We start from the raw sequence: 25,035 nt of genomic DNA on the forward strand, positions 1-25,035 counted from the left end.
GAGGAAAGCTTCCTTATCTCTCCTTGCTATTCTTTGGAACTCTGCATTCAGATGCTTATATTTTTCCTTTTCTCCTTTGCCTTTCGCCTCTCTTCTTTTCACAGCTATATGTAAGGCCTCGCCAGACAGCCATTTTGCTTTTTTGCATTTCTTTTCCATGGGAATGGTCTTGATCCCTGTCTCCTGTACAATGTCACGAACCTCATTCCATAGTTCATCAGGCACTCTGTCTATCAGATCTAGTCCCTTAAATCTATTTCTCACTTCCACTGTATAATCATAAGGGATTTGATTTAGGTCATACCTGAATGGTCTAGTGGTTTTCCTACTTTCTTCAATTTAAGTCTGTATTTGGCAATAAGGAGTCCATGATCTGAGCCACAGTCGGCTCCTGGTCTTCTTTTTGTTGCCAATATAGAGCTTCTCCGTCTTTGGCTGCAAAGAGCATAATCAATCTGATTTTGATGTTGACCATCTGGTGATGTCCATTTGTAGAGTCTCCTCTTGTGTTGTTGGAAGAGGATGTTTACTACAACCAGTGCATTTTCTTGGCAAAACTGTTTATCTTTGCCCTGTTTCATTCCACATTCGTCAGGAGCCCACACGGGAGATCCCACCCATGACAAGGTCATGTGGAAGAGAACTGTTAAGCAAGGCTTCAGTTCTCGAGTGGCTCCCTAGACCCATTTGAGCATCTACCCCAAAACCAGAATCTGTCTGTCTTACTATTTTGTGCTTTTGATCAACTCTTTTGAAATTAACAGGGGGCCATCTCTGACCACCTTTTTTTTAAATTTTTTTTTCAAAAAATTTTTATTTCTTTTTTTTTCATAGTAGAATACTTTATTTTTTATTTTTATTTTTATTATTTTGGGGGGGGTTCTGCAAGCAATAAATGTTGGAGAGGGTGTGGAGAAAGGGAACCCTCCTACACTGTTGGTAGGAATGTAAACTAGTATAGCCACTATGGAGAACAGTGTGGAGATTCCTTAAAAAATTGCAAATAGAACTACCTTATGACCCAGCAATCCCACCGCTGGGCATACACACCAAGAAAATCAGAACTGAAAGAGACACATGTACCCCAATGTTCATTGCAGCACAGTTTATAATAGCCAGGACATGGAAACAACCTAGATGTTCATCAGCAGATGAATGGATAAGAAAGCTGTGGTACATATACACAATGGAGTATTACTCAGCCGTTAAAAAGAATTCATTTGAATCACTTCTGATGAGATGGATGAAACTGGAGCTGATTATACAGAGTGAAGTAAGCCAGAAAGAAAAACACCAATACAGTATACTAACACATATATATGGAATTTAGAAAGGTGGCAATGACGACCCTGTATGCAAGACAGCAAAAAAGACACAGATGTGTATAACGGACTTTTGGACTCAGAGAGAGAGGGAGAGGGTGGGATGATTTGGGAGAATGGCATTCTAACGTGTATACTATCATGTAAGAATCGAATCGCCAGTCTATTTTTGATGCAGGATACAGCATGCTTGGGGCTGGTGCATGGGGATGACCCAGAGAGATGTTATGGGGAGGGAGGTGGGAGGGGGGTTCATGTTTGGGAACGCATGTAAGAATTAAAGATTTTAAAATTAAAAAAAAATGACCACCTTTTTTTGGAGAAAATCAACTTAGAGCTCTAGCTAATAAGTCTCCTGGACATAAGAGGAATATTTCAATTTAAACCCCCTCTATTAGAATTCTAGCTTGCTTGGCAGGTTTATCCAGACTCTTGCAGCTATGCATATGATTGTTCATAGTCTCTCAAATGTGAGAGGCAAGGGAAGCCTAAAACATAGAGCCTGTCAAAGAGTTAAAAGTTATTAGACTAGTGCTGGTGTCGGATTTCATTATTGGGCCAAAGTTTGTTGTTAATTTCCCATAACTTTTATCCACTGTGTACCTGGGAATGCATTAGTTAACATAGTTGAAATTTAAGAAAAATAAGCATTAACCTTGAAATTAACCACATCAGACCTTTGAGCTAATTGCTTCTTTCTTTGTTGTAATTCACTGCACCTTTGCTCCCTGAGAAATGTAACTCTGTTTAGCATTTTCTGAGGCTGACATAAATTAGAAATATAAAGAAAAAAACATTTCAAGGGAAAATAAGTTTTCTGGTTGAGCAGCCTTTATCAAAAGAGGGTCATAAAATGTTCACAAGCCTCCAAGGCCAAAAGATAGTGTGCACAATATTGTTTATGAAAAAGGTATACAGAAAAAAATCCTGGTTTCAATAAAGACAAAATAGATGTAATGTTTGGACTGACTCTGTATGATTTTGCATCTTTCATTTCCCTCTATGTACAAGTCAAGGTATAAAAGCTTCCCTGAAAAATAAAGTGATGGACCAGGATCAGTTCCATGAAAGCCTGGTTCCCCCGTGTCTTTCTTTTTCTTTTCTTTTCTTTTCTTTTTTTTTTTTCTTCCTCGCCTCTATTTTCTCATATACAATATTCTTTCTTTATCTCTCTCTCTAAATCATTCGCCGATGCCATTTCTCCTTTGGGTTCCCCCTAGATCCTGTGGGTACTAGACCCTGACTCACATTCCAAAGCCAAATTTGCCGTTACTCCAGGTGTTTCTTGACTTCCTACTTTTGCATTCCAGTCCCCTATAATGAAAAGGACATCTTTTTGGGGTGTTAGTTCTAAAAGGTCTTGTAGGTCTTCATAGAACCATTCAACTTCACCTTCTTCAGCGTTACTGGTTGGAGCATAGACTTAGATAACTGTGATATGGAATGGTTTGCCTTGGAAACGAACAGAGATCATTCTGTCATTTTTGAGATTGCATCCAAGTACTGCATTTCAGACTCTTGTTGACCATAATGGCTACTCCATTTCTTCTGAGCGATTCCTGCCCACAGTAGTAGATATAATGGTCATCTGAGTTAAATTCACCCATTCCAGTCCATTTTAGTTCCCTGATTCCTAGAATGTCGACATTCACTTTTGCCATCTCTTGTTTGACCACTTCCAATTTGCCTTGATTCATGGAGCTGACATTCCAGGCTCCTATGCAATATTGCTCTTTACAACATCACACCTTGCTCCTATCACCAGTCACATCCACAGCTGGGTATTGTCTTTGCTTTGGCTCCATCCCTTCATTCCTTCTGGAGTTATTTCTCCACTGATCTCCAGTAGCATATTGGGCACCTACTGACCTGGGGAGTTCCTCTTTCAGTATCCTATCATTTTGCCTTTTCATATTGTTCATGGGGTTCTCAAGGCAAGAATACTGAAGTGGTTTGCCATTCCCTTCTCCACTGGACCACATTCTGTCAGACCTCTCCACCTTGACTTGCCTGCAGGCATGGCTTAGTTTCATTGAGTTAGACAAGGCTGTGGTCTTAGTGTGATTAAATTGACTAGTTTTCTGTGAGTATGGTTTCAGTGTGTCTGCCCTCTGATGCCCTCTTGCAACACCAACCATCTTACTTGGGTTTCTCTTACCTTGGGCGTGGGTTATCTCTTCATGGCTGCTCCATCAAAGTGCAGCCGCTGCTCCTTACCTTGGATGAAAGGTATCTCCTCACCACCACCTTTCCTGACCTTCAACTTGGGATAGCTCCTGTAGGCCCTCCTGTGCCAGAGCAGCCACCGCTGCTTGGACGTGGGGTTGCTCCTCTAAGCTGTTCCTGCACCGTCACATCCTGGTACTCTTGGCCGCTGCCCCTGACCTCAGACGTGGGGTAACTCCTCTTGGCCGCTGCCCTTCGGGCATCTGCCCCTGACTCTCAGCTGCGCTTAGTGCACCAGTTGCAGCTGCTCGCGCTAAAGGGAGTCAAAAGGCGAGAGACAGATAGATCTAGCCAGTAATCAGTTCCCTAAGTGTTCTCCACAGCCCAGAATACCCAAAGAGTTTCACAGAGTTCGGTAGAGAAGTGAAGGGAGAGGAAGGAGATAGAGGTGACCTAGGGGAGAAAAAGGAGAATCAAAGAGGGGAGAGGGCAAACAAGCCAGTAATCACACTCCTAGGTAAAAATGGGTACTGAAGATTTGAGTCTTAAAGGTACAAAATTGATGACAAATACTAAAAAGCAAAGATTAAAAATATAGAGTAGAAGTTAGACACTCAAAAGTACAATATTAAAATAACAAAAAAATCACGAAATTTATAAAATACATATATGAAATTTGCTTTAAAATAGCAAGGTATTGCCTTTTTTTGCAAGGTAATAGTAGGTTATAAAAATGAAAATTTAAAAAGTAGTAGAGGACTTAATTTTTTTTTAATTTAAAGAATGATAATAGTAAAAATATATCTAGGAATATCTCTGGGCAGTGTGGGGTCAGTTCAGTTTCAGATAGTTCTTTGTTCCAGCTTATACTTCTCAAGGTCTATAGGCCCCTTCCAATGTAGTTGGTGATAACTACAGGGTTTTAATCTCTTGTACCTGTCACTTCCAAAGCGGTTCCCTCTGTTTATTTTGGCTTCTGTTTGCAAGTCTCTTCAGTGTCTAATTTCGGCCCTGACACAAGGGGGTAAAGGTGGTCACTTAGTTAGTCTCACTTGTTCAGTCATGCTGTGGGGAGGGAGGGACACTGCAAACAAATATCACTGGCTTTTGTGGGGAGTGCTTGCAGTGTCTCTGCAGCACAGGGTTTGCCCCCACTCATGGTGTGTGTGCTTTCCCAGTCTGCACTGCTCAGGCTTCAGGTTGCTCTGCAGGGAGCGGTTCCTGGGTTGTGTGTACTTCCCAGGTCTAAGCTGCTCAGGTTCCAATTCTCGGGTACTCCACAAAGGCGCACACTCAGTTGGGTCTGTGTTTTACACCCTTCCCAGGTCGGAGCAGTTCAGACGACCAGGTACTTGGTGAGCGCACTCTCCTTAGGTGGGGTGGTGTGTCTTATCACCTACCCCATCCCAGCCGCTCCATTTCCTGGGTGAGCAGCATGAGCGCTGTCTCAGGTGTGCCGTGTGTCTCCTCTGGGAAGCTGATCTCTGGCTGCGACCCTCCCTGTGGATGTCAGTCATCCAGGATACCAGGAAGACTTGGTTAGCAACTGGGAGTCTGCTCACAGTTTGTTAGAGGATGCCATCTCTGGGGCTGAGATTGCCCTTTTTCCTCTCTGGCTGTTGCCTGCCTGCCTCTACCTCTGGCAGGGGATGGGCCGGTCTGCAGCCAGCTAGCTCTCCTCTGGTATTCGCTCTGTTCTGTGAAAGGGCCCAGCAGTGCCTTAGGTTAGAGCTTTTTGTGGGAAAGTTCTTTCTCTCTCTTTTTCTTTTTTTTCTCTCTCTGGCTATCCCACAGTTTGGGTTGTTAATGTTATGCCTGAGTTGCAAAATCTCCCTATGACTACCAGGGAGCCAATATCTGATGCAAAAGCAGGAGAGTTTTTATTACCAAGCTCGAGCTGGGGCTCCCACCATTACCAACACAGTGGCTAAGGAGAGGAGCCCCAAACTCTGGGTTACATTCTTATATAGGGTATTCTCCCGCGAAAAATTTGAAAAACGGGAGTTTCTGGGTTGGGAGACATCTAATTGGTTACCTTCTGTGGAAGGGTTAGGTGTTGGGTTCTGATTGGTTTTCATTTCCCAGGCTGGCCACGGGTTCTGATTGGTTCCCATTTCCCAGGCTTAATTCGAATTTCCCGGGCAGGTCATAAGTCCTGAATGTAAAGTCAGGAGATTCTGATCTGGGATCTGATTGGCTCACAGGCGGTGGTGTTGAGGTCAGGGGATTTCCAAAGACTCTTTCCTCAGAACTCTAAAATGGAGTCTTTTTTTTTTTTTTGGCAAAATGGAGTGGCTTAGGCTCGTCATTCCCCCCTTCTCAAGGACCCAGGACAGACCCAATCATGGGTCTGTAACCAGCTCTATATTTTCTTCCACTAAGGGGGCTTCTGGCAGAGCTGTATATTGGGACCTGAGCACCATAAGATGCACCGTGTTGATGCGGCTCTTGATGAAGGTCATTAACTTGTTCAATAAACATGGCCTCAAGGTGAGTAGCAAAAGTAAGATAGTCAGAGGCCCTGTATACCCTAGACGAGTCCAATGTCCATCTTATGTCCCTCTGTCCTTCAGAAGTGAAGGAGACCTTGAAGAGGTCGCAGTCAGGGCAATTACCGGTAAATCACTTGTTCCACACGTCTGAGGTGATAAGATTTACGAAAGTCATTGTGACCAAGTCCGACGGTCTGGCCACACTCCATTTCCACCAGCTATCATTTGAAGTGACAGATTCCCATGCCTTACAGTGACGACTCTGCATGCTGCCACAAGTCTTTATCGGGTCTCTTTTGTGCCCCAGACATGCATAGAAACCCACTTTCTGCAGATAAGTGAATGCCCAGGAAGTCTCCATCAGTTCTTTTAGGTGGAAGTCGGGCCACCATGTGTTTACGGGGTGCATGGCAGTCATCTGGTTCAGCACATCGTATGTCTCTCCATTTCGTAGTTTCCAGATTACTTGGTCCTGGGCCGCACCTAAAGCCTTCCAGCCCAGATGGGAGAGCACCAGGAGTAGCCGGGTAGCCATTTTACCATTTTACCTACTTTTGTTGTCTTCGCAGTTTTAGCTTGAGCGGGCTACCTTTGTCCAATTTGGCCTTCCACTGGGGGAGGAACTCTTCTTGTAAGGCAAACAGATCTGCAGGCCATGTGTGGGTGTAATGGACCCAAGCATAGATGCTGTCAACTTTGAGAGCAGTTGGTGTTGTCAAGACGACAGGAAGGGTCCCTTCCACCTAGGCTGTAGGGTCTCTTGGTGATGACGGTGCACGTACACCCAGTCTCCTGGCCAGCAGCAGTGAGGTTCATGTGGAGGGCCTGATTCATATAGTGCTTTGAGCCTCTTCCATGTGTCCCTGTGGGAGTATTGTAAGGACTGGAGACAAAAAAGCAACTTCTGATCATCTATTTCTTTTAACACTTCTGCCTTTAGGTTAGGGATTATTGGGGGAAGTATCCCATACATGATTTCAAAAGAGGTGAGTCCCAGTTGGTAGGGTGAGTTCTGCACCCAGTACAGGGCAAAGGGGAGGAGAGCCACTCATTCCCCACCAGTCTCAGCAACTAGTTTTGTTAATGTCTCTTTAAGCGTCCTATTCATCCTTTCCACTTGCCCTGAGCCCTGGGGCCTATAGACACAGTGCAGCTTCCATCTAGTCCCCAAAGCCCGGGCTACCCCCTGGCTTACCTGAGACATGAAGGCTGGCCCATTATCTGACCCCACCTGTGCCGGAAACCCGAACCATGGCAAGATGTCTTCAATCAGCTTTTTGGCCGCCACCTGTGCTGTTTCTCTCTTGGTGGGGAAAGCTTCTACCCATTCTGAGAAGGTATCTATGAACACCAACAGGTATTTGTATCCATATTTACCCGGTTTTATCTCAGTGAAGTCCTCCTCCCAATAAGCTCCTGGTCTTGTCCCCTGTTCTCTAATTCCTTGGTTGGCCAGATGAGGGACAGCATTCGTGAGCTGGCATGCTTTGCAGTTTGATATGATGTCTCCTATTATCGTCCTGACATCTTTCATGGTAATCTTGGCATGTCTAATCAGGTCTTGCATCTTGTGGGTTCCCAGGTGAATGGCACGATGCATTTTTAGTAACATTTGTTTTCCTAGTTCTTCTGGGAGGATTAGAGAGCTGTCTGCTGCTCTCTACCACCTGGCCAGCTGTTGGGCCATACATAGGCTTTTTATCCAGTCTAAGTCTCTTGTTGAGTAATTGGGCAAAGCTGGCAGAATAGGGCTCCCAGGGTCAGGCAGCTGAAGAGTGGCCTTTATCACAATATTCTGGGCTGCATCCCTGGCTGCCCTGTCCGCCAAGTTGTTTCCCCTTGAGATCAGGGTGTCTGCCTTCTGGTGCCCCGGGCAGTGTATTATGGCTACTTTTTTAGGAAGCCATAATGCTGAGAGGAGAGCTTTTATTTCTTCTTTGTTTTTAATCATCTTACCCTTGGCTGTGAGGAGTCCCCTCTCTCTGTAGACAGCCCCGTGTATGTGGGCAGTAGCAAAGGTGTATCGGCTATCGGTAATGATGTTAAGCTTTTTGTCCTTTCCCAACTGGAGGGCTTTTGTTAGGGTGATTAGTTCAGCCCTTAGAGCCGAAGTACCCGGAGGTAGTGCTTCTGCCCACTCAATTGGGGTTTCCGTGGTTACGGCCGCCCCCGCATACCTGAGTCCATCTCAAAGGAAACTGCTCCCGTCCGTATACCAAGTGACCTCAGCATCCGCCGGGGGCGATCTTGCAAGTCCTCTCGCATCCCATGCACCAGGGCTAGTATGTCGCTGCAGTCATGAATCGGGGCTTCCAAGTCCTGGTTAGGAAGTAACATAGCCGAATTGAGAGCAGTAGGTGGTAGAAAGATGATTCTGGAGGGGTTTAGCAGTAGTCCCTGGTAGTGGGTCAGCCAAGCATTGCTGATCCATCTATCTGGGGGTTGTTTCAGTATGCCCTCAGTGGCATGGGGGGCAGTAATATGTAACTCCTGCCCTAGTGTCAGTTTGTCTGCATCTTTGACCATTAGGGCCACTGCCGCAATCATGCAGAGGCATGGGGGCCAGCCTGATGCTACGGGGTCTAGGCATTTAGACAAGTAGGCCACTGGCCATTTCAAAGGTCCCAAATGTTGCATCAGCACCCCTTTTGCTACTCCTTGTTTTTCATCCACATACAGGAGAAAGGGTTTTGTGACGTCAGGCAACCCTAGGGCGGGGGCTGACAGCAGAGCCATTTTAATAGTTTTGAAGGCGGCCTCCATCTGTTCTGTCCAGCTGAAAGGGGTGGTACTTTTGGTGGCTTCATATAAGGGTTTAGCCAGTTCTGCATAGTTTGGGATCCAAAGATGGCAGAAGCCAGCAGACCCCAAGAATTCTCTCACCCTTCGAGGTGAGTCTGGGGTTGGTATTTTGAGTACCATCTCCTTTTGTGCCTCTAACAGCCACCTCTGCCCTTCTTTTAACACATACCCTAAGTAGGTGACCTCTGGTTGGCATATCTGAGCCTTTTTGGCTGAGTCTCAGTACCCTAATTTTCCAAGGGTCGGCAATAGTTCTTGGGTGCCCATGAGGCAAGTCTGTTGGTCTTTTGCTGCAATTAAGAGGTCATCTACGTATTGCAACAAGGTTAGTTGGGGGTGCTGTTGTGTAACCTCACCCAGGTCTTCATGGAGGGCCTCATCGAAGATGGTGGGAGAATTTTTAAATCCCTGTGGCAGTCGCGTCCAGATCAGCTGTCGGTTGATCCCCTATTCCAGGTTGGACCACTCAAAGGCGAAAAGCTCCTGGCTCTTGGGTGCCAGGGATAGACTAAAGAAAGTGTCTTTTAGATCTAGGACCATATACCAGTGATGATCTGGTGGGAGTGAGCTCAAGACGTTGTATGGGTTTGGCACTGTAGGACGAATATCTAGAACTCAGACGTTAACTTCCCGCAGGTCCTGTACTGGCCGATAGTCATGAGAATTTGTTTTAACAGGGAGCAGGGGAGTATTCCACGCTGACTGACAGGGTCTCAAGATTTTCTGGGCTAGGAGCCTGCAAATATGGGGAGTGATTCCCTGTCGGGCCTCTAAGGTCATAGGATATTGTCTGACTTGGATGGGATCAGCCACTGGCTTGAGATCTATATATATATAGGAGGGCGGTGCCTAGCCAAGCCTGTTCCCCCTGTCTCGGCCCACGCTTCAGGGAATTCATCTAGCCACTCCTGGATGTCTGTTTGGGGAAGGGTCGGTTTTTGATGCAGCCGATATTCATCCTCTAATTGAATTGTCCGTACTTGAGTCGGCCTGCCCGCCTGATCAAGTATTTTAGTTTCTCCGGGAGGAAGTGAATTTGAGCTCCCATCTTGGTTAACAAGTCTCTTCCCAACAGTGGGAAGGGACATTCTGGGATGGCCATAAAGGAGTGGGATACCCAGCCCATGCCCAAATCCACCGATCTTCGGGTAGTCCATGGATATTGTTTAATCCCAGTGGCCTCCTGCATCCATGAAGTCTTTCCAGCCAGTTTCCCTTGGGGCTCCAGCAAAACCAAATATTGAGCCCCTGTGTCTACAAGGAAGTCAATTGGGGTCCCTTCTACTCTTAGGGTTACCCTTTGTTTAGGGAGGGGCGCTGAACCCCATCTCCCCTAGTCGCTCAGTTCATCGACGGCCAGGATAGGGGTCTTTCATGGTCCCTTCTTTTTCTTAGGACATTCTTTGGCCCAGTGTCCTTCCTCCTTACAATAGGCGCATTGATTCTTTCCTAATGCTGGTCATGTACGGGGGCAGCTCTTACCTTCAGCCGCTAGGCGGCGCAGCTGGTGCTCCCTTTCTCCCGAATCAGGAACTGTTGCCACTAGCAGGATGCATGCCATATTGTGGGTCTGGTGGTCTGCTGCCTTAGCTTGTTTTTCCTCGGGGGTCTCTCGAGTATTGTAGACCCTTTCTGCCACTGTTATTAAATCCTGGATACTCTTTTCACCCAGGTGTTCTGGTTTTTGTAACTTTTTCCTGATGTCTGGAGCCGCCTGGTTGACAAAATGCATTATCAAAGCAGCCTGAGTGCCTTCTGCTTCTGGGTCCATGGGGGTGTATTGTGTAAAGACCTCCATCAGCCTTTCCAGATAAGCGGCTGGACTTTCAGTGGGGCCTTGTTGAACATCTCCTACTCTAGCTAGGTTAGTGGGTTTCTGTGCAGCTGCCTTGAGCCCCCCCAACAGAGTCTGGTGGTAGACCCGGAGCCTCTCCTTACCTTGTGCCTTATTGTAATCCCAGTCAGGTCTCGATAAAGGAAAAGAGGTGTTAATTTCATCTATATTAGTGGTGGGTTCTCCATTTGCCCCTGGGACCCTTTTACAGGCCTCATTCTGTATTTTCTCTCTCTTTTCCATGGTGAAGAGAATCTGGAGCAGCTGTTGACAGTCATCCCAGGTGGGCTGATGAGTAAAAAGCACAGTTTCTAGAAGGTTAGTTAGATCTCTAGGGTTATCTGAGAACTTAGCATTCTGTGACCTCCAGTTATATAGGCCACTGGTAGAGAAGGGCCAATATTGATGAGGTTGGTTCCCTTCCTTGTCGGGGGGACTGGCCACTTGTAAAGAGAGGGCAACTGTTGAGTCTACTGGCCCCGCTGGAGACATGGCTCTCCTATGGCGAGTATTTTGTGCAGGCCCCTCTTCTGATGCTTCAGCCCTAGGTGGAGGGATAGCAGGGGCCCGCAGTGGCTCGAGAGGTTGGTAAGGGGTTGGGAAGAGAAGTTCTTCCTCTGTTCCCCCTTGTAAAATGGGGTACAGCAGCGCCATTGGTTCAGGTTCCTTGGGATCTTTCAGGTTCTTTCCTACATGTGTCACCAGCACCTGTGCAGTGGAGAATCCCTGTTGAGGCAAGAAAGGTTTTACCCGTGGAGGAGGGCGCAATATGAGATCTTTCCACACTATGACATAGGGAACTTAGGGTGTCTGCTCCGTGGTTGAAAGATGATGTCTCGGACTTGGTGCATGGTTTCCAAGTCAAAGGTGCCCTCTGGGGGCCATCCCACGTGGAAGGTTGGCCATTCCACACTGCAAAAAGTGATTAATTTATCTTTCTTAATTTCCACACTGAGGTCATGTGCGCACATCTTGACCTCCTTAAAATGGTCAGTGATCAGGGATAGAGGGGTAGGGTTGGATTGACTTTGCCCCATCCTTCCTAGATCAGTCAGATGTTGGTAAATTAACACAGACAGTACAGATAGCCACACAGACAGACAGAGAGACAGAAGATACAGACCTCCAGGAGTCCAGAGGCAAAACAAAGTAAGACGACGGCCTCCAACCATTTAGCAGGAGCGACCCGCTATCGTCTACAGAGAACAGGGGCACTCCGTCCCCTCTGAAGGGGCCGGGGACGTCTCCCAATGACCCGCACTGGTGACCTGCTGGCGCCTCCGCCTGAGTCATATACAGGCTTCAGAAAATAGGCCTTATCAGAAACAAAGAGACAGAGAAGAGCTTACCGGCTGCAGATAACTCTCTGGATCAGTTTCCCTGTGGGACAGATGGGAGATCCCAGACGAGCCCCCAAATGTTATGCCCAAGTCTCGAAATCTCCCTATGACCACCAGGGAGCCGATATCTGATGCAAAAGCAAGAGAGTTTTTATTACCAAGCTCAAACTGGGGCTCCCACCGTTACCAATGCAGCGGCTAAGGAGAGGAGCCCCAAACTCTGGGTTACATTGCTTATATAGGGTATTCTCACTTGAAAAATTTGAAAAATGGGAGTTTCTGGGTTGGGAGACATCTAATTGGTTACCTTCTGTGGAAGGGTTAGGTGTTGGGTTCCAATTGGTTCCCATTTCCTGGGCTTAATTCAAATTTCCCGGGCAGGTCATAAGTCCTGAATGTATAGTCAGGAGATTCTGATCTGGGATCTGATTGGCTCACAGGTGGTGGGGTGAGGTCAGGGGATTTCCAGAGACTCTTTCCTCAGAACTCTAAAATGGAGTCTTTTTTTTTTTTATTTTTTGGGGCGGGGGGCAAAATGGAATGGCTTCAGCTCTTCACTACCTCAGGTTAGCTCCCTCAGATTGTCTTCAAGGCATTCAGGCCTGGTCTCTACCCTAAGCAATGCAGCCGGTGCCTCCCTATTCAGTCCCCTCTTGCTGGTGGCGAAGGCAAGAGTCTGGGCTACTCCTCCACTGGGAGTTGCTGTTAGGCACATAATCTGTGGGTCTTATTTATTTATTTTTCCTCCTGGTTATGATGCCTCTGGGATTCCAAAACTCCCCACAGACTTGCCAGTGAGAGGGTTTCCTGGTGTTTAGAAACTTCTCCTCTTTTACAATTCCCTCCCCGGGATGGGTCTCTGTCCCTAACTCTTTTGTCTCCCTTTTATCCTTTATATTTTGTCCTACCTCCTTTCAAAGACAATGGTCTGCCTTTCTGGGTGCCTGGTGTCCTCTGCCAGGGTTCAGAAGTTGTTTTGTAAAATTTGCTCAACGTTCAAATGACCTTTCAATGAATTTGTGGGGTGAGAAAGTGGTCTCCCGTCCTATTCCTCCACCATCTTAGGACCACCCCCTGAACTTTACTGTTTAATAAAAGAATAAAGCTCACTTAAATTTATTATGACTACTGATATATTGGGGCTCATTTATGCCATTTTAATTTGTTTTATTACTTGTTTGTTTTTATTTGTAATGCTTAGTTACAATGCTTTCATTTTTTACTTCCTTTTTCTTGGATTGACCAAACTTATTTATTTCTTTAGTGGTTTCAAATATATAAAAGGGTATATTCTTTCAGTGATTAATTTAAAATTTTATTTAATTAAAAAACTTTTTTTTTTTTAACAATAGGTCCTCATTGGCTATCTATTTTAAATAAGTGTGAACACATCATTCTCAAACTTCCAGTTTATTTCTCCCTCAACATTTCCCCCTTGGTAACCATAAGTTCATTCTGTACATCTGTGACTGTGTCTCTGTTTTGTGAATAAGTTCATTTGTATCTTTTATTTAGACTCCAAATATGAACAATAACATATTTTTATCTTTCCCTGTCTGATTTACTTCACTTGATAAGATAATCTCCTTGCTGCAAATGATATTATTTCATTCTTTTTCATGACAGAGTAATATTACATTGTATATGTCTAACACATCTGTTTTATCCATTCCTCTTTTGATGGACATTTGGATTGCTTCCATTCCTTGGTTACTGTAAACAGCACTGCAATGATCATTGGGTGCATGTATTTTTTCATAACATGTTTTGCACTAGATATACACCCAGGAGTGGGATTGCCAGAGCATATGATAGCTCTAATTTTACTTTTCAAGAAATATCCATACTGTTTTCCATACTGGCTGTATCAATTTACATTCATACTCACAATGTGGTGTGTTCCTTTTTCTCAATACCCACTCCAACATTTATTGTTTATAGATTTTTCAATGATGGCCATTCTGGCTGGTATGAGGTGATATCTCATTGTAGTTTCGATTTGAATTCCTCTAGTAATTAGCGATGTTGAGCATCCTATCCTGTGTCACATGGGCACCTGTATGTCTTCTTTGGAGAAATGTTTGTTTAGGTCTTCTGCTCATCTGTTTACCCAGTATATATAAGTTTATTTTGTATATCTGTAACTCTATTTTGTTTTGTAGTTAAGCTTATTTGCAACTCTATTTTTAGATTTAACATATAAGTAATGTCAAATGATACTTGTCTTTATCTGTCTGACTTACATCACTTGGTATTACAATCTCTAGGTCCATCCATGTTGCAGAAAATCATATTATTTTTGTTTTTATGGATGAATAATAATCTATTGTAAATATGTACCACAACTTCTTTATCCATTCCTCTGTTTATGAATATTTTGGCTGATTTTATGGCTTGGCTATTGTAAATAATACTTCAGTGAACATTGGGTTACATGCATCGTTTTGAATGACGATTTTCTCTAGATATATGCCCAGGAGTGGGATTATTGGATCATATGTTAACTCTATTTTCAGTTTTTTAAGGACACCATACTCTTCCCCACAGTGGTGTATGAGTTTTCATTCCCTGGAACAATGTAGGAGGCTTCCCTTTTCTCCATGCCTTCTCCAAAAACTATTGTTTGTAAGCTTTTTGATAATGGCCATTCTGATGGGTGTGAGATAATACCTCATTGTAGTTTTGATTTGTATTTTTCTAATATTTAGTGATGTTGAGCATCTTTTCATATGACTTTTAAGCATCTGTATGTTTTCTCTGTAGGAATGTCTGTTTAGATTGTCAACCTAATTTTTTGATTGGGTTGCTTGTTTTCTGATATTGAGCTGCATGGGCTGTTTTTATTTTATATTTTGAAGATTAATGCTTTGTTGGTTATTTCATTTGTTAATATTTTCTCCCTATTCTGGGATTTGCATTTTATTTGTTTATAGTTTCCTTTCCTGTGAAAAAGTTAAGTTTAATTAGGTTCCATTTTTGTATTTTGTTTTTATTTTCATTATTTTAGGAGATGGATTGTAAAAGATCTTGCAGCAATTTATGTCAGAGAGTGTTCTCCCTACATTTTCTTTTTATTGTATCCAAGCTAATGTTTAGGTCTTTAATCCATTTTGAGCTTATTTTGGGATATGGTATAAGTGTGTGATCTAATTTCATTCTGTAATGTGTAGCTGTTCAGTTTCCAGCATCACTTATTGAAGTGACTGTCTTTTATCCATTGCACGTTCTTGCCTCCTGTGTCATAGGTTAGGTGACCATAGTTGTTTAGGCTTATCTCTGGACTTTATATCCTGTATCATTGATTTGTACTGTTGCTTTGTAGTATAGTCTGAAGACAGAGAGCCTGTTTATTCTAGCTCTGCTTTTTTTTCTCACAACTACTTTGGCTATTTGGAGACATTTGTGTTTCCATACAAATTGTAAAATATATTGCTCCAATTCAGTGAATAAAAAATGCTGGTATTTTGATACAGACTGCATTGAATCTGTATATTATCTTGGGAAATACAGCTATCTTCACAATATTGATTCTTCCAATCCAATAACATGGTATATCCATCCATTTGTTTATATCATTTTTTAAATTTCTTTCATCAGTTTCTAATAGTTTTCTGAGTACAGTTTTGGTTTTTGGTTTTTTTTTTTGACTCCTTGGGTAGGTTTATTTCTAGCTATTTCATTATTTTGATGAAATAGTAAATGACATTGTTTTCTTAATTTCTCCTTCTGCTCTATCATTGTTAGTGTATAGAAATGCAAGATAATTCTGTGCATTAAATTTTTATCCAGTAAATTTATTAAATTTATTGATGAGCTCTAAAATACTTACTCCTTGGCAAGAAAGTTATGACCAACTTAGATACCATATTTAAAAGCAGAGACATTATTTTGCCAACAAAGGTCCATCTAGTCAAGGCTATGGTTTTTCCAGTGGTCATCTATGGATGTGAAATTTGGACTGTGAAGAAAGCTGAGCACCAAAGAATTGATGCTTTTGAACTGTGGTGTTGGAGAAGACTCTTGAGAGTCCCTTGGACTGTAAGGAGATGCAACCAGTCCACTCTAAAAGAGATCAGTCCTGGGTTTTCCTTGGAAGAACCGATGCTAAAGCTGAAACTCCAGTACTTTGGCCACCTCATGCAAAGAGACACCTGGAGAAACAGGCAAATTTGGCCTAGGAATACAGAATGAAGCAAGGCAAAGTTAATAGAGTTTTGCCAAGAGAACACACTGGCCATAGTAAACACCCTCTTCCAACAACACAAGAAAACACTCTACACATGGACATCACCAGATGGTCAACACCAAAATCAGATTGATTATATTCTTTGCAGCCAAAAATGGAGAAGCTCTATACAGTGAGCAGAAACATGACTGGGAGCTTACTGTGGATAAGATCATGAATTGCTTATTGGCAAATTCAGACTAAAATTGAAGAAAGTAGGGGAAATCACTAGACCATTCAGGTATGACCTAAATCAAATTCCTTATGATTATACAGTGGAATAATCATAAGGTAGGAGAAATAGATTTAAGGGAATAGATCTGATAGAGTGCCTGATGAACTAAAGAATGAGGTTTGTGACATTGTACAGGAGATAGGGATCAAACCATCGCCATGGAAAAGAAATGCAAAAAAGCAAAATGGCTGTCTGGGGAGGCCGTACAAACAGCTGTAAAGGGAAGAGAAGTGAAAAGCAAAGGAGAGAAGGAACAATATAAGCATCTGAATGCAGAGTTCCAAAGAATAGCAAGAAGAGATAAGAAAGCCTTCCTTGGCGATCAATGGAAATAAATAGAGGAAAACAACAGAATGAGAAAGACTAGAGATCTCTTCAAGAAAATTAGAGATACCAAGAGAACATTTCATGCAAAGATGGGTTCGATAAAGGACAGAAATGCTATGGACCTAACAGAAGCAGAATATATTAAGAAGAGGTGGCAAAAATACACAGAAGAACTGTACAAAAAAGATCTTCATGACCCAGATAACCACGATGGTGTGATCACTCACCTAGAGCCAGACTTCCTGGAATGTGAAGTAAAGTGGGCCTTAGAAAGAATCACTACGAACAAAGCTAGTGGAGGTGATGGAATTCCAGTTGAGCTATTTCAAATCCTGGAAGATAATGCTGTGAAAATGCTGCACTCAATATGCCAGCAAATCTGGAAAACTCAGCAGTGGTCACGGGACTGGAAAAGTCACTTTTCATTCTAATCCCAAAGAAAGGCAATGCCAAATGTTGCTAAAACTACCACACAATTGCACTCATCTTACACGCTAGTAGAGTAATGCTAAAAATTCTCCAGTCCAGGCTTCAGTGGTACATGAACCGTGAACTTCCAGATGTTCAAGCTAGTTTTAGAAAAGGCAGAGGAACCAGAGATCAAATTGCCAACATCCGTTGGATCATTGAAAAAGCAAGAGAGTTCGAGAAAAACGTCTATTTCTGCTTTATTGACTATGCCAAAGCCTTTGACTGTGTGGATCACAATAAACTGTGGAAAATTCTTCAAGAGAATGGAATACCAGACCACCTGACTTGCCTCTTGATAGACCTATATGCAGGTCAGGAAGCAACAGTTAGAACTGGGCATGGAACAACAGACTGGTTCCAAATAGGAAAAGGAGTTCGTCAAGGCTATATATTGTCACCCTGCTTATTTAACTCTTATGCAGAGTACATCATGAGAAACGCTGGGCTTGAAGAAGCACAAGCTGGAATCAAGATTGCCGGGAGAAATATCAATAACCTCAGATATGCGGATGACACCACCCTTATGGCAGAAAGTGAAGAGGACTAAAAAGCCTCTTGATGAAAGTGAAAGAGAGCAAAAAAAAAAAAAAAAATTCGCTTAAAGCTCAATATTCATAAAACTAAGATCATGGCAGCCAGTCCCATCACTTCATGGGAAATAGATGGGGAAACAGTGGAAACAGTGTCAGACTTTATTTTTGGGGACTCCAAAATCACTGCAGGTGGTGATTGCAGCCATGAATTTAAAAGACCCTTACTCCTTGGAAGGACATTTATGACCAACCTAGATAGCATATTCAAAATCAGAGACATTATTTTGCCAACAATGGTCCATCTATGGTTTTTCCTGTGGTCATGTATGGATGTGACAGTCGGAATGTGAAGAAAGCTCAGCATTGAAGAATTGATGCTTTTGAACTCTGGTGTTGGAGAAGAGTCTTGAGAGTCCCTTGGACTGCAAGGAGATCCAACTAGTCCATTTTAAAGGAGATCAGTCCTGGGTGTTCTTTGGAAGGACTGATGCTAAAGCTGAAACTCCAGTACTTTGACCACCTCATGCAAAGAGTTGACTCATTGGAAAAGACTCTGATGCTGGGAGGGATTGGGGACAGGAGGAGAAGGGGATGACAGAGGATGAAATGTCTGGATGACATCACCGACTCAATGGACATGAGTTTGGGTGAACTCCAGGAGTTGGTGATGGACAGGGAGGCCTGGCATGCTGCAATTCATGGGGTCACAATGAGTCAGACACGATTGAGTGACTGAACTGAACTGAGTTATTTTCTTGTAGCATCTATAGGATTTTCTGTGTATAGCGTTATTTCATCTGTAAAAACTGAAATATGTATTTCTTCTTTTCCAATTTGGATTCCCTTTATTTCTTTTTTCTCTGACTACCATACCTAGGATCTCCAAAAGTATGTTGAATAAAAGTGATGAGAGTCGATATACTTGTCTTCTTCCTGATCTTAGTGGAAATGCTTTCATCTTTTCACCATTGAGTATGATGATAGCTGTCGGATTGCCATGTATGGTTTTTATTATTTTAAGGTAGATTTCCTATAAACTGACTGTCTGGAGAGCTTTTATCATAAATTGGTGCTGAACTTTTTCAAAAGCTTTTTCCTGCAATATTGATATAATCGTATGGATTTTATTCTTTAGTTTGTTAATGTGGTGTATCACACTGATTCATTTGACTATACTGAAGAATCCTTGAATCCCTGGGATAAATCCCATTTGATCAGCATGTATATTCCTTTTATAGTAAATCTCCTACATATGAATGAGTTCTGTTCTGAGAGTACATTCATAAGTCCAATTTGTTTATAAGTCCTACAAAGTTAACCTAGGTACCCAAATAAAACAATCAGCTATATATTATGTACTATAATAGTTTTATAATACTTTTCATACAAATAATACATAAAAAACAAATACACAAAAGCATTTTTAAACTTACAGTACAGTATCTTGAAATGTACAGTATTACCAGCTGCATCACCATTGTTTTTATGCTTGCTTCAGACATCCTGAAACTTGAAATAAAAATATTATACTCTATACAGTACTGTATAGTAAAGTACATCACAGCAAATCCACTTGTAGAGGATACAAACACATGACAGTATATACCAGACACATAAATTAAACTACATGATCATACATACAAATGCATGTTCACATATTTGAATGTTTATAATTTGAAGTTTCATATGTGGGGGACAGTAATGTGTTATTGGGTTTGGCTTGTGAGTATTTCATTGAGCATGTTTGCATCTATGTTCATCAATGATATTCTTCTATATTTTCTGTGTGTGGTGTCATTATCTGGTTTGGCGGTCAGGGTGATAGTGGCCTCATAAAATGAGCTTGGGAGTATTCCTTCCTCTTAAAAATTTTAGAACAGTTTCAGAGGGTTAGGTGTTAACTCTACTTTAAATGCTTGATAAAATTCACCTGGGAAGCCACCCAGTCCTGGTCTTTTGTATATAGGAAGTTTTTTTTTTTTTTTTTTAATTAATTTTTTTGCATGGGTCTAACAAAATTCTTTTTTTTTTTTAAATCTTTAATTCTTACATGCATTCCCAAACATGAACCCCCCTCCCACCTCCCTCCCCATAACATCTTTCTGGGTCATCCCCATGCACCAGCCCCAAGCATGCTGCATCCTGCGTCAGACATAGACTGGCGATTCAATTCACATGATAGTATACATGTTAGAGTTTTTAAATTATAGTTTCAATTTCATTACTTGTGATTGGTCTTTTAATATTTCTATTTCTTAGTGGTTCAGTCTTGAAAGATTGTATCTTTTTAAGAATTAGTTTATTTCTTCTAGGTTGTCCATTTTATTTTCATATAGTTGCTTGTAGTAATCTATTGTGAAAGTGAAGTCACTCAGTCGTGTCTGACTCTTTGTGACCCCATGGACTGTAGCCTACCAAGCTCCTCTGTCCATGGGATTTTCCAGGCAATAGTACTGGAGTAGACTGCCATTCCTGACTCAGGGATCAAACCCGGGTCTCCCACGTTGTAGACAGACGCTTTGCCATCTAAGCTACCAGGGAAGTCCTAATCTATTATGGCCAGTTGTATTTATGTGGTTTCTACTGTAACATTTTCATTTCTAATTTATTGATTTAAATCGCTTCCCTTGTTTTCTTGATGAATCTGCCTAAAGATTTATCAATTTTGTTTACCTTCCTAAAGAAAAACTTCTAAGTTTTTTTTTTGAACTTTGCTATTGTTTTCTTTGTCTCTATTTGATTTACTTCTGCTCTGATTATTTTGGTTTAATTTCCTCTGCTAACTTTGGCTCTTATTTGTTCTTATACATCTAGTTGCCTCAGGTTTAAGCTTAGGGGGTTTATTTGAGATTTTTCTGTTCATTGAGGTAAGATTGTATTGCTGTAAACTTCCCTTTTAGAACTACTTCTGCTGCATTCCATAGATATTCATTTGTCTCTAGGTATTTTTTAATTTCCTCTTTGATTTATTCAGTAATGGGGAAACAGTGGAAACAGTGTCAGACTTTATTTTGGGGGGCTCCAAAATCACTGCAGATGGTGATTGCAGCCATGAAATTAAAAGACGCTGACTCCTTGGAAGGAACGTTATGACCAACCTAGATAGCATATTCAAAAGCAAAGACATTAGTTTGCCGACTAAGGTCCGTCAAGTCAAGGTTATTGTTTTTCCTATGGTCATGTATGGATGTGAGTTGGACTGTGAAGAAGGCTGAGCACTGAAGAATTGATGCTTTTGAACTGTTGTGTTGGAGAAGTGACTCTTGAGAATCCCTTGGACTGCAAGGAGATCCAACCAATCCATTCTGAAGGAGATCAGCCCTGGGATTTCTTTGGAAGGAATGATGCTAAAGCTGAAACTCCAGTACTTTGGCCACCTCATGCAAAGAGTTGATTTATTGGAAAAGACTCTGATGCTTCAAGGGGTTGGGGGCAGGAGGAGAAGGGGACAACAGAGGATGAGATGGCTGGATGGCATCACTGACTCGATGGACGTGAGTCTGAGTGAACTATCGGAGTTGGTGATGGATAGGGAGGCCTGGCGTGCTGCGATTCATGGGGTCACAGAGTCGGACACGACTGAGCGATTGAACTGAACTGAATTGAACTGACCATATTGTTTAGTCTCCATGCGTTTGTTAATTTTACAGCTTGTTTTTTTTCTTGTGACTGATTTCTAAACTCATAGCTTTATGGTCAGAAAAGATGCTTCATACTATTTCAGTTTGCTGAAATTTACTGATAATTGGTTTATGATCCAAGATGTGATCTATCCTGGAGAATGTTCTGTGTGCCCTGTGCATTTTAGAGAAAAGTATATTCTGCTGCTTTCAGACAAAATGTTCTACAAAAATCAAATAGATCTATATGTTCTAATTTATGTATGTTTTACTGTATCCTTTAAGGCTTGTGTTCCTTATTAATTTTCTGTCTGGATGATCTGTCTTTCAGTATAAGTGTGGTATTAACCTCCCCACTATTATTGTGTTACTGTTGATTTCCCTAATTATGGCTGTTAGCATTTGTCTTATATATTGAGGTGCTCCTAAGATTGAATGCATATGTATTTGCAATTGTTATGTATTGGATTGATTCCCTGATCATTGTGTAATGTCCTTTCTTGTCTCTTATAAGAGTTTTTATTTAAAAGTCAAACTTGGTCTGATATGAGTGTTGTTACTCCAACTTTCTTTTGATTTCCTTGTGTGGAATATATTTTTCCATTCCCTCACTTTCAGTCTGTACGTGGCCATGGATCAGAAGTGGGTATCTTGTTGGCAGCATATATATGGGTCTTGTTTCTATATTCATTCCTCCAGTCTATGTCTTTTGGTCAGAGCACTTAATCCATTTCCATTTAATATAACTATTGATATGTACGTTCCTATTAGGGCTTCCCAGGTGGTACTACTGGTAAAGAACTTTTCACATAAATAATACATATTTGTATTACATCCAATGCAAGAGACGTAAGAGAGGTGGATTAAATCCCTGGGTCAGGAAGATCCTCTGGAGGAGGGCATGACAACCCACTCTATTATCCTTGCCCAGAGAATCCCATGGACAGAGGAGCCTGGTAGCTATAGTCCATAACATTGCAAAGAGTTGGACACAACTGAAGCAACTTAGCATGCATACACACACATGTTACTATTGCCATTTTCTTAAATACTTTAAGTTTGTTTTCATAGGTCTCTCTTCTTCCCTTCCATTTTTGTTCTCTTCTTTTGTGTTTCTTGTCTAGAGAAGTTCCTTTAGCAATTGTTGTAAAGCTGGTTTGGTGGTGCTGAATTCTCTTAGCTTTTGCTTGTCTGTAAAGCTTTTGATTTCTCTGCTGAATCATGCTCTATCTTTGCTGGATAGAGTATTTTTGGTTGTAGGTTTTTAAATATATATCATACAATTCCCCTCTTGCCTACAGAGTTCTTGCTGAAAAATCAGCTGATAACCATATGGGAATTCTCTTGTATGTTATTCATTGTTTTTCCCTTGTTGATTTTAATATTTTTGTATTTAATTTTGTTAATTTGATTAGTATGTGCCTTAGCATGTTTCTCCTTGGATTTATCCTGTATAGGATTCTGCACATCCTGGACTTGGTTGACTATTTTCTTTCCCATTTTAGGGAAGTTTTCAACTATAATCTCTTCAAATATTTTCTTAGACCCTTTCTCTTTCTCTTCTCCTTCTGGAACTCCAATAATGTGAATGTTGGTATGTTTAATGTGGTCTTGGAGGTCTCTAAGACTGTCCTTATTTCTTTTCTTTTCTTTTTTTTTTCTTTATTCTGCTCTGCAGCAGTTACTTCCACAATTCTCTCTTCCAGCTCACTTATTCAGTTTTCTGCTGTTGATTCCTTCTTGTGTGTTGTTCCTCAGCTATTGTGTTGTTCATCAGTGTTTTGTGTTTTAGTTCTTCTAGGCCTTTGGTAACATATATTTTATCTTCTCCCTCAGTTCCTTCATTCTACTTCAGATATCTAGGATCATCTTAACTAACATTACTTTGAATTTTTTTCAGGTAGATTGCCTCTCTCCTCTTCATTTCAATGGTATTATAGGTTTTTCCTTCATCCTTGATCTGCAACTTATTCCTCTGTCATCTCATTTTGTCTTACTTTTTGTGTGGTCTCCTGTGTGCAGGCTGCAGTGTCATTGTTCCCTTTGCTTCTCATGTCTTCCCCCTGGTGGATGAAATTGGTCCAGGGGCTTATGTAGACTTTCTGGATGGAGAGAACAGTACCTGTGCTCTGGTTGGTGGAGCTAAGTCTTGTCCCTCTGGTGGGCAGAGCAATGTCAAAGGAGTGTTTTTAGAGTTTCAGAGCTTTGAGCTTCAGGCAGCCTGTTTGCTAGTGCATGGGGCTATGTTCCTGTCCTGCTGATCATTTATCCTAGGGCATCCAGCAATGGAACTTGCAGGCTGTTAGGTGGAGCTGGTTCCTGGTCCCCAAATGGGGACCTCTGGCAGAGTTCTTGCCAATTAATATTTCCTGGGGACTAGAATTATCTGGTGATCCAGTGGACAGGATCGGCAGTCCCACCATGAAAGCTCTGGGTTGACTGCCAGCTGGTTAACAAAAAAACCACAGGCTACACAGCATGGCCAGAAAAAGGAAAGGAAAACTGACAAACACAAACCAAGGTAAACAATAAAAACAAAAACCAAAGAAAAACACAAAGAAAACAAACAAACAAACAAAAAGGAAAACAACCTAAGAGAAAGAGCCCCCACAAACCAAAAGAAACAATAAAAACAAAACTAACAAAAACCAAAACAACAAAAAAGAAAACAAAAAATTAACATGCAAAAATGACCATGTAACAAAAATGAAAACAAAATTAAAATGAAAGACAACAAAAACAGTAAATAAATAAGTAAATGAAAATAGACAAATAAAAATATAATTTAAAAATTAAGAAATTAAAAGAATAAAATCAATATAAAACAATTCCCTGAGGACTTTGCTATCACTGTCTGCTCCCACAGTTAATTGCAGTCAACCCCCACCATTCCAGGAAGCCCTCCAAGACCTCTAGACAGGTTTCTGGGCCCATTGTGGGCACTATGGGATTAGTTCAGACTCTGACCTGGTCCATTTCACATGTGTTGTTTATGCTCAGTCTCTAAGTCATTTCTGACCCTTTGTAACACTATGGACAGCAGCATGTCAGGGTTCCCTATCCTTCACTATCTCCCCAGTTTGCTTAAATTCATGTCCATTAAAGTAATTAATGCTATCTAACCATCTCATCCTCTTTCACCCTCTTCTTCTTTTGCCCTCAATCTTTCCCAGCATCAGAATCTTTTCCAATGAGTCAGCTCTTCTCTTCAGGTGGCCAAAATATTGGAGATTCAGCTTCAGCATCAGTCTTTGCAATGAATATTAAAGGTTGATTTCCTTTAGGATTGACTGGTTTGCTCTCCTTGCAGTCTCTCAAGAGACTCTCAAGAGTCTTCTCCAGCACCACAATTTAAAAGCATCAGTCTTTGGTGCTCAGCCTTCTTTATGGTCCAACTCTCACATCTGTACATGACTACTAGAAAAAACATAGCTTTGACTATACGAAACATTGTTGACAAAATGATGTCTTTGCTTTTTAATATGCTGTCTATGTTTATCATAGCTTTCTTTTGAAGGAGTAAGCCTCTTAATTTTATAACTACAGTCACTGTCAACAGTGATTTTGAGCCCAAGAAAATAAAACCTGTCACTGCTTTCAATTTTCTCCTTCTATGTGTCATGAGGTGATTGAAATGGATGTCATGATCTTAGTTTTTTGAATGTTGA

At 41.8% G+C, this 25,035-nt stretch overlaps 1 protein-coding gene across 1 annotated transcript in view; it reads right to left on the reverse strand.

Annotated features, from left to right (window-relative positions):
* Window positions 1–6,528: 6,528 nt before the first annotated feature.
* LOC114111626 (uncharacterized) overlaps window positions 6,529–25,035 on the reverse strand; it is a 28,905-nt gene continuing 10,398 nt past the window's right edge. The window contains 8 exon segments of the mRNA XM_042242330.1: window positions 6,529–6,707; window positions 6,710–7,626; window positions 7,723–8,219; window positions 8,222–9,616; window positions 9,619–9,789; window positions 9,792–10,036; window positions 10,265–11,342; window positions 11,966–12,084. Of these exon segments, the coding sequence (XP_042098264.1) occupies window positions 6,529–6,707; window positions 6,710–7,626; window positions 7,723–8,219; window positions 8,222–9,616; window positions 9,619–9,789; window positions 9,792–10,036; window positions 10,265–11,342; window positions 11,966–12,084 (4,601 nt within the window).

This window comes from Ovis aries, chromosome X, assembly GCF_016772045.2.
Source record: "Ovis aries strain OAR_USU_Benz2616 breed Rambouillet chromosome X, ARS-UI_Ramb_v3.0, whole genome shotgun sequence".
Lineage (NCBI taxonomy): Eukaryota > Metazoa > Chordata > Mammalia > Artiodactyla > Bovidae > Ovis > Ovis aries.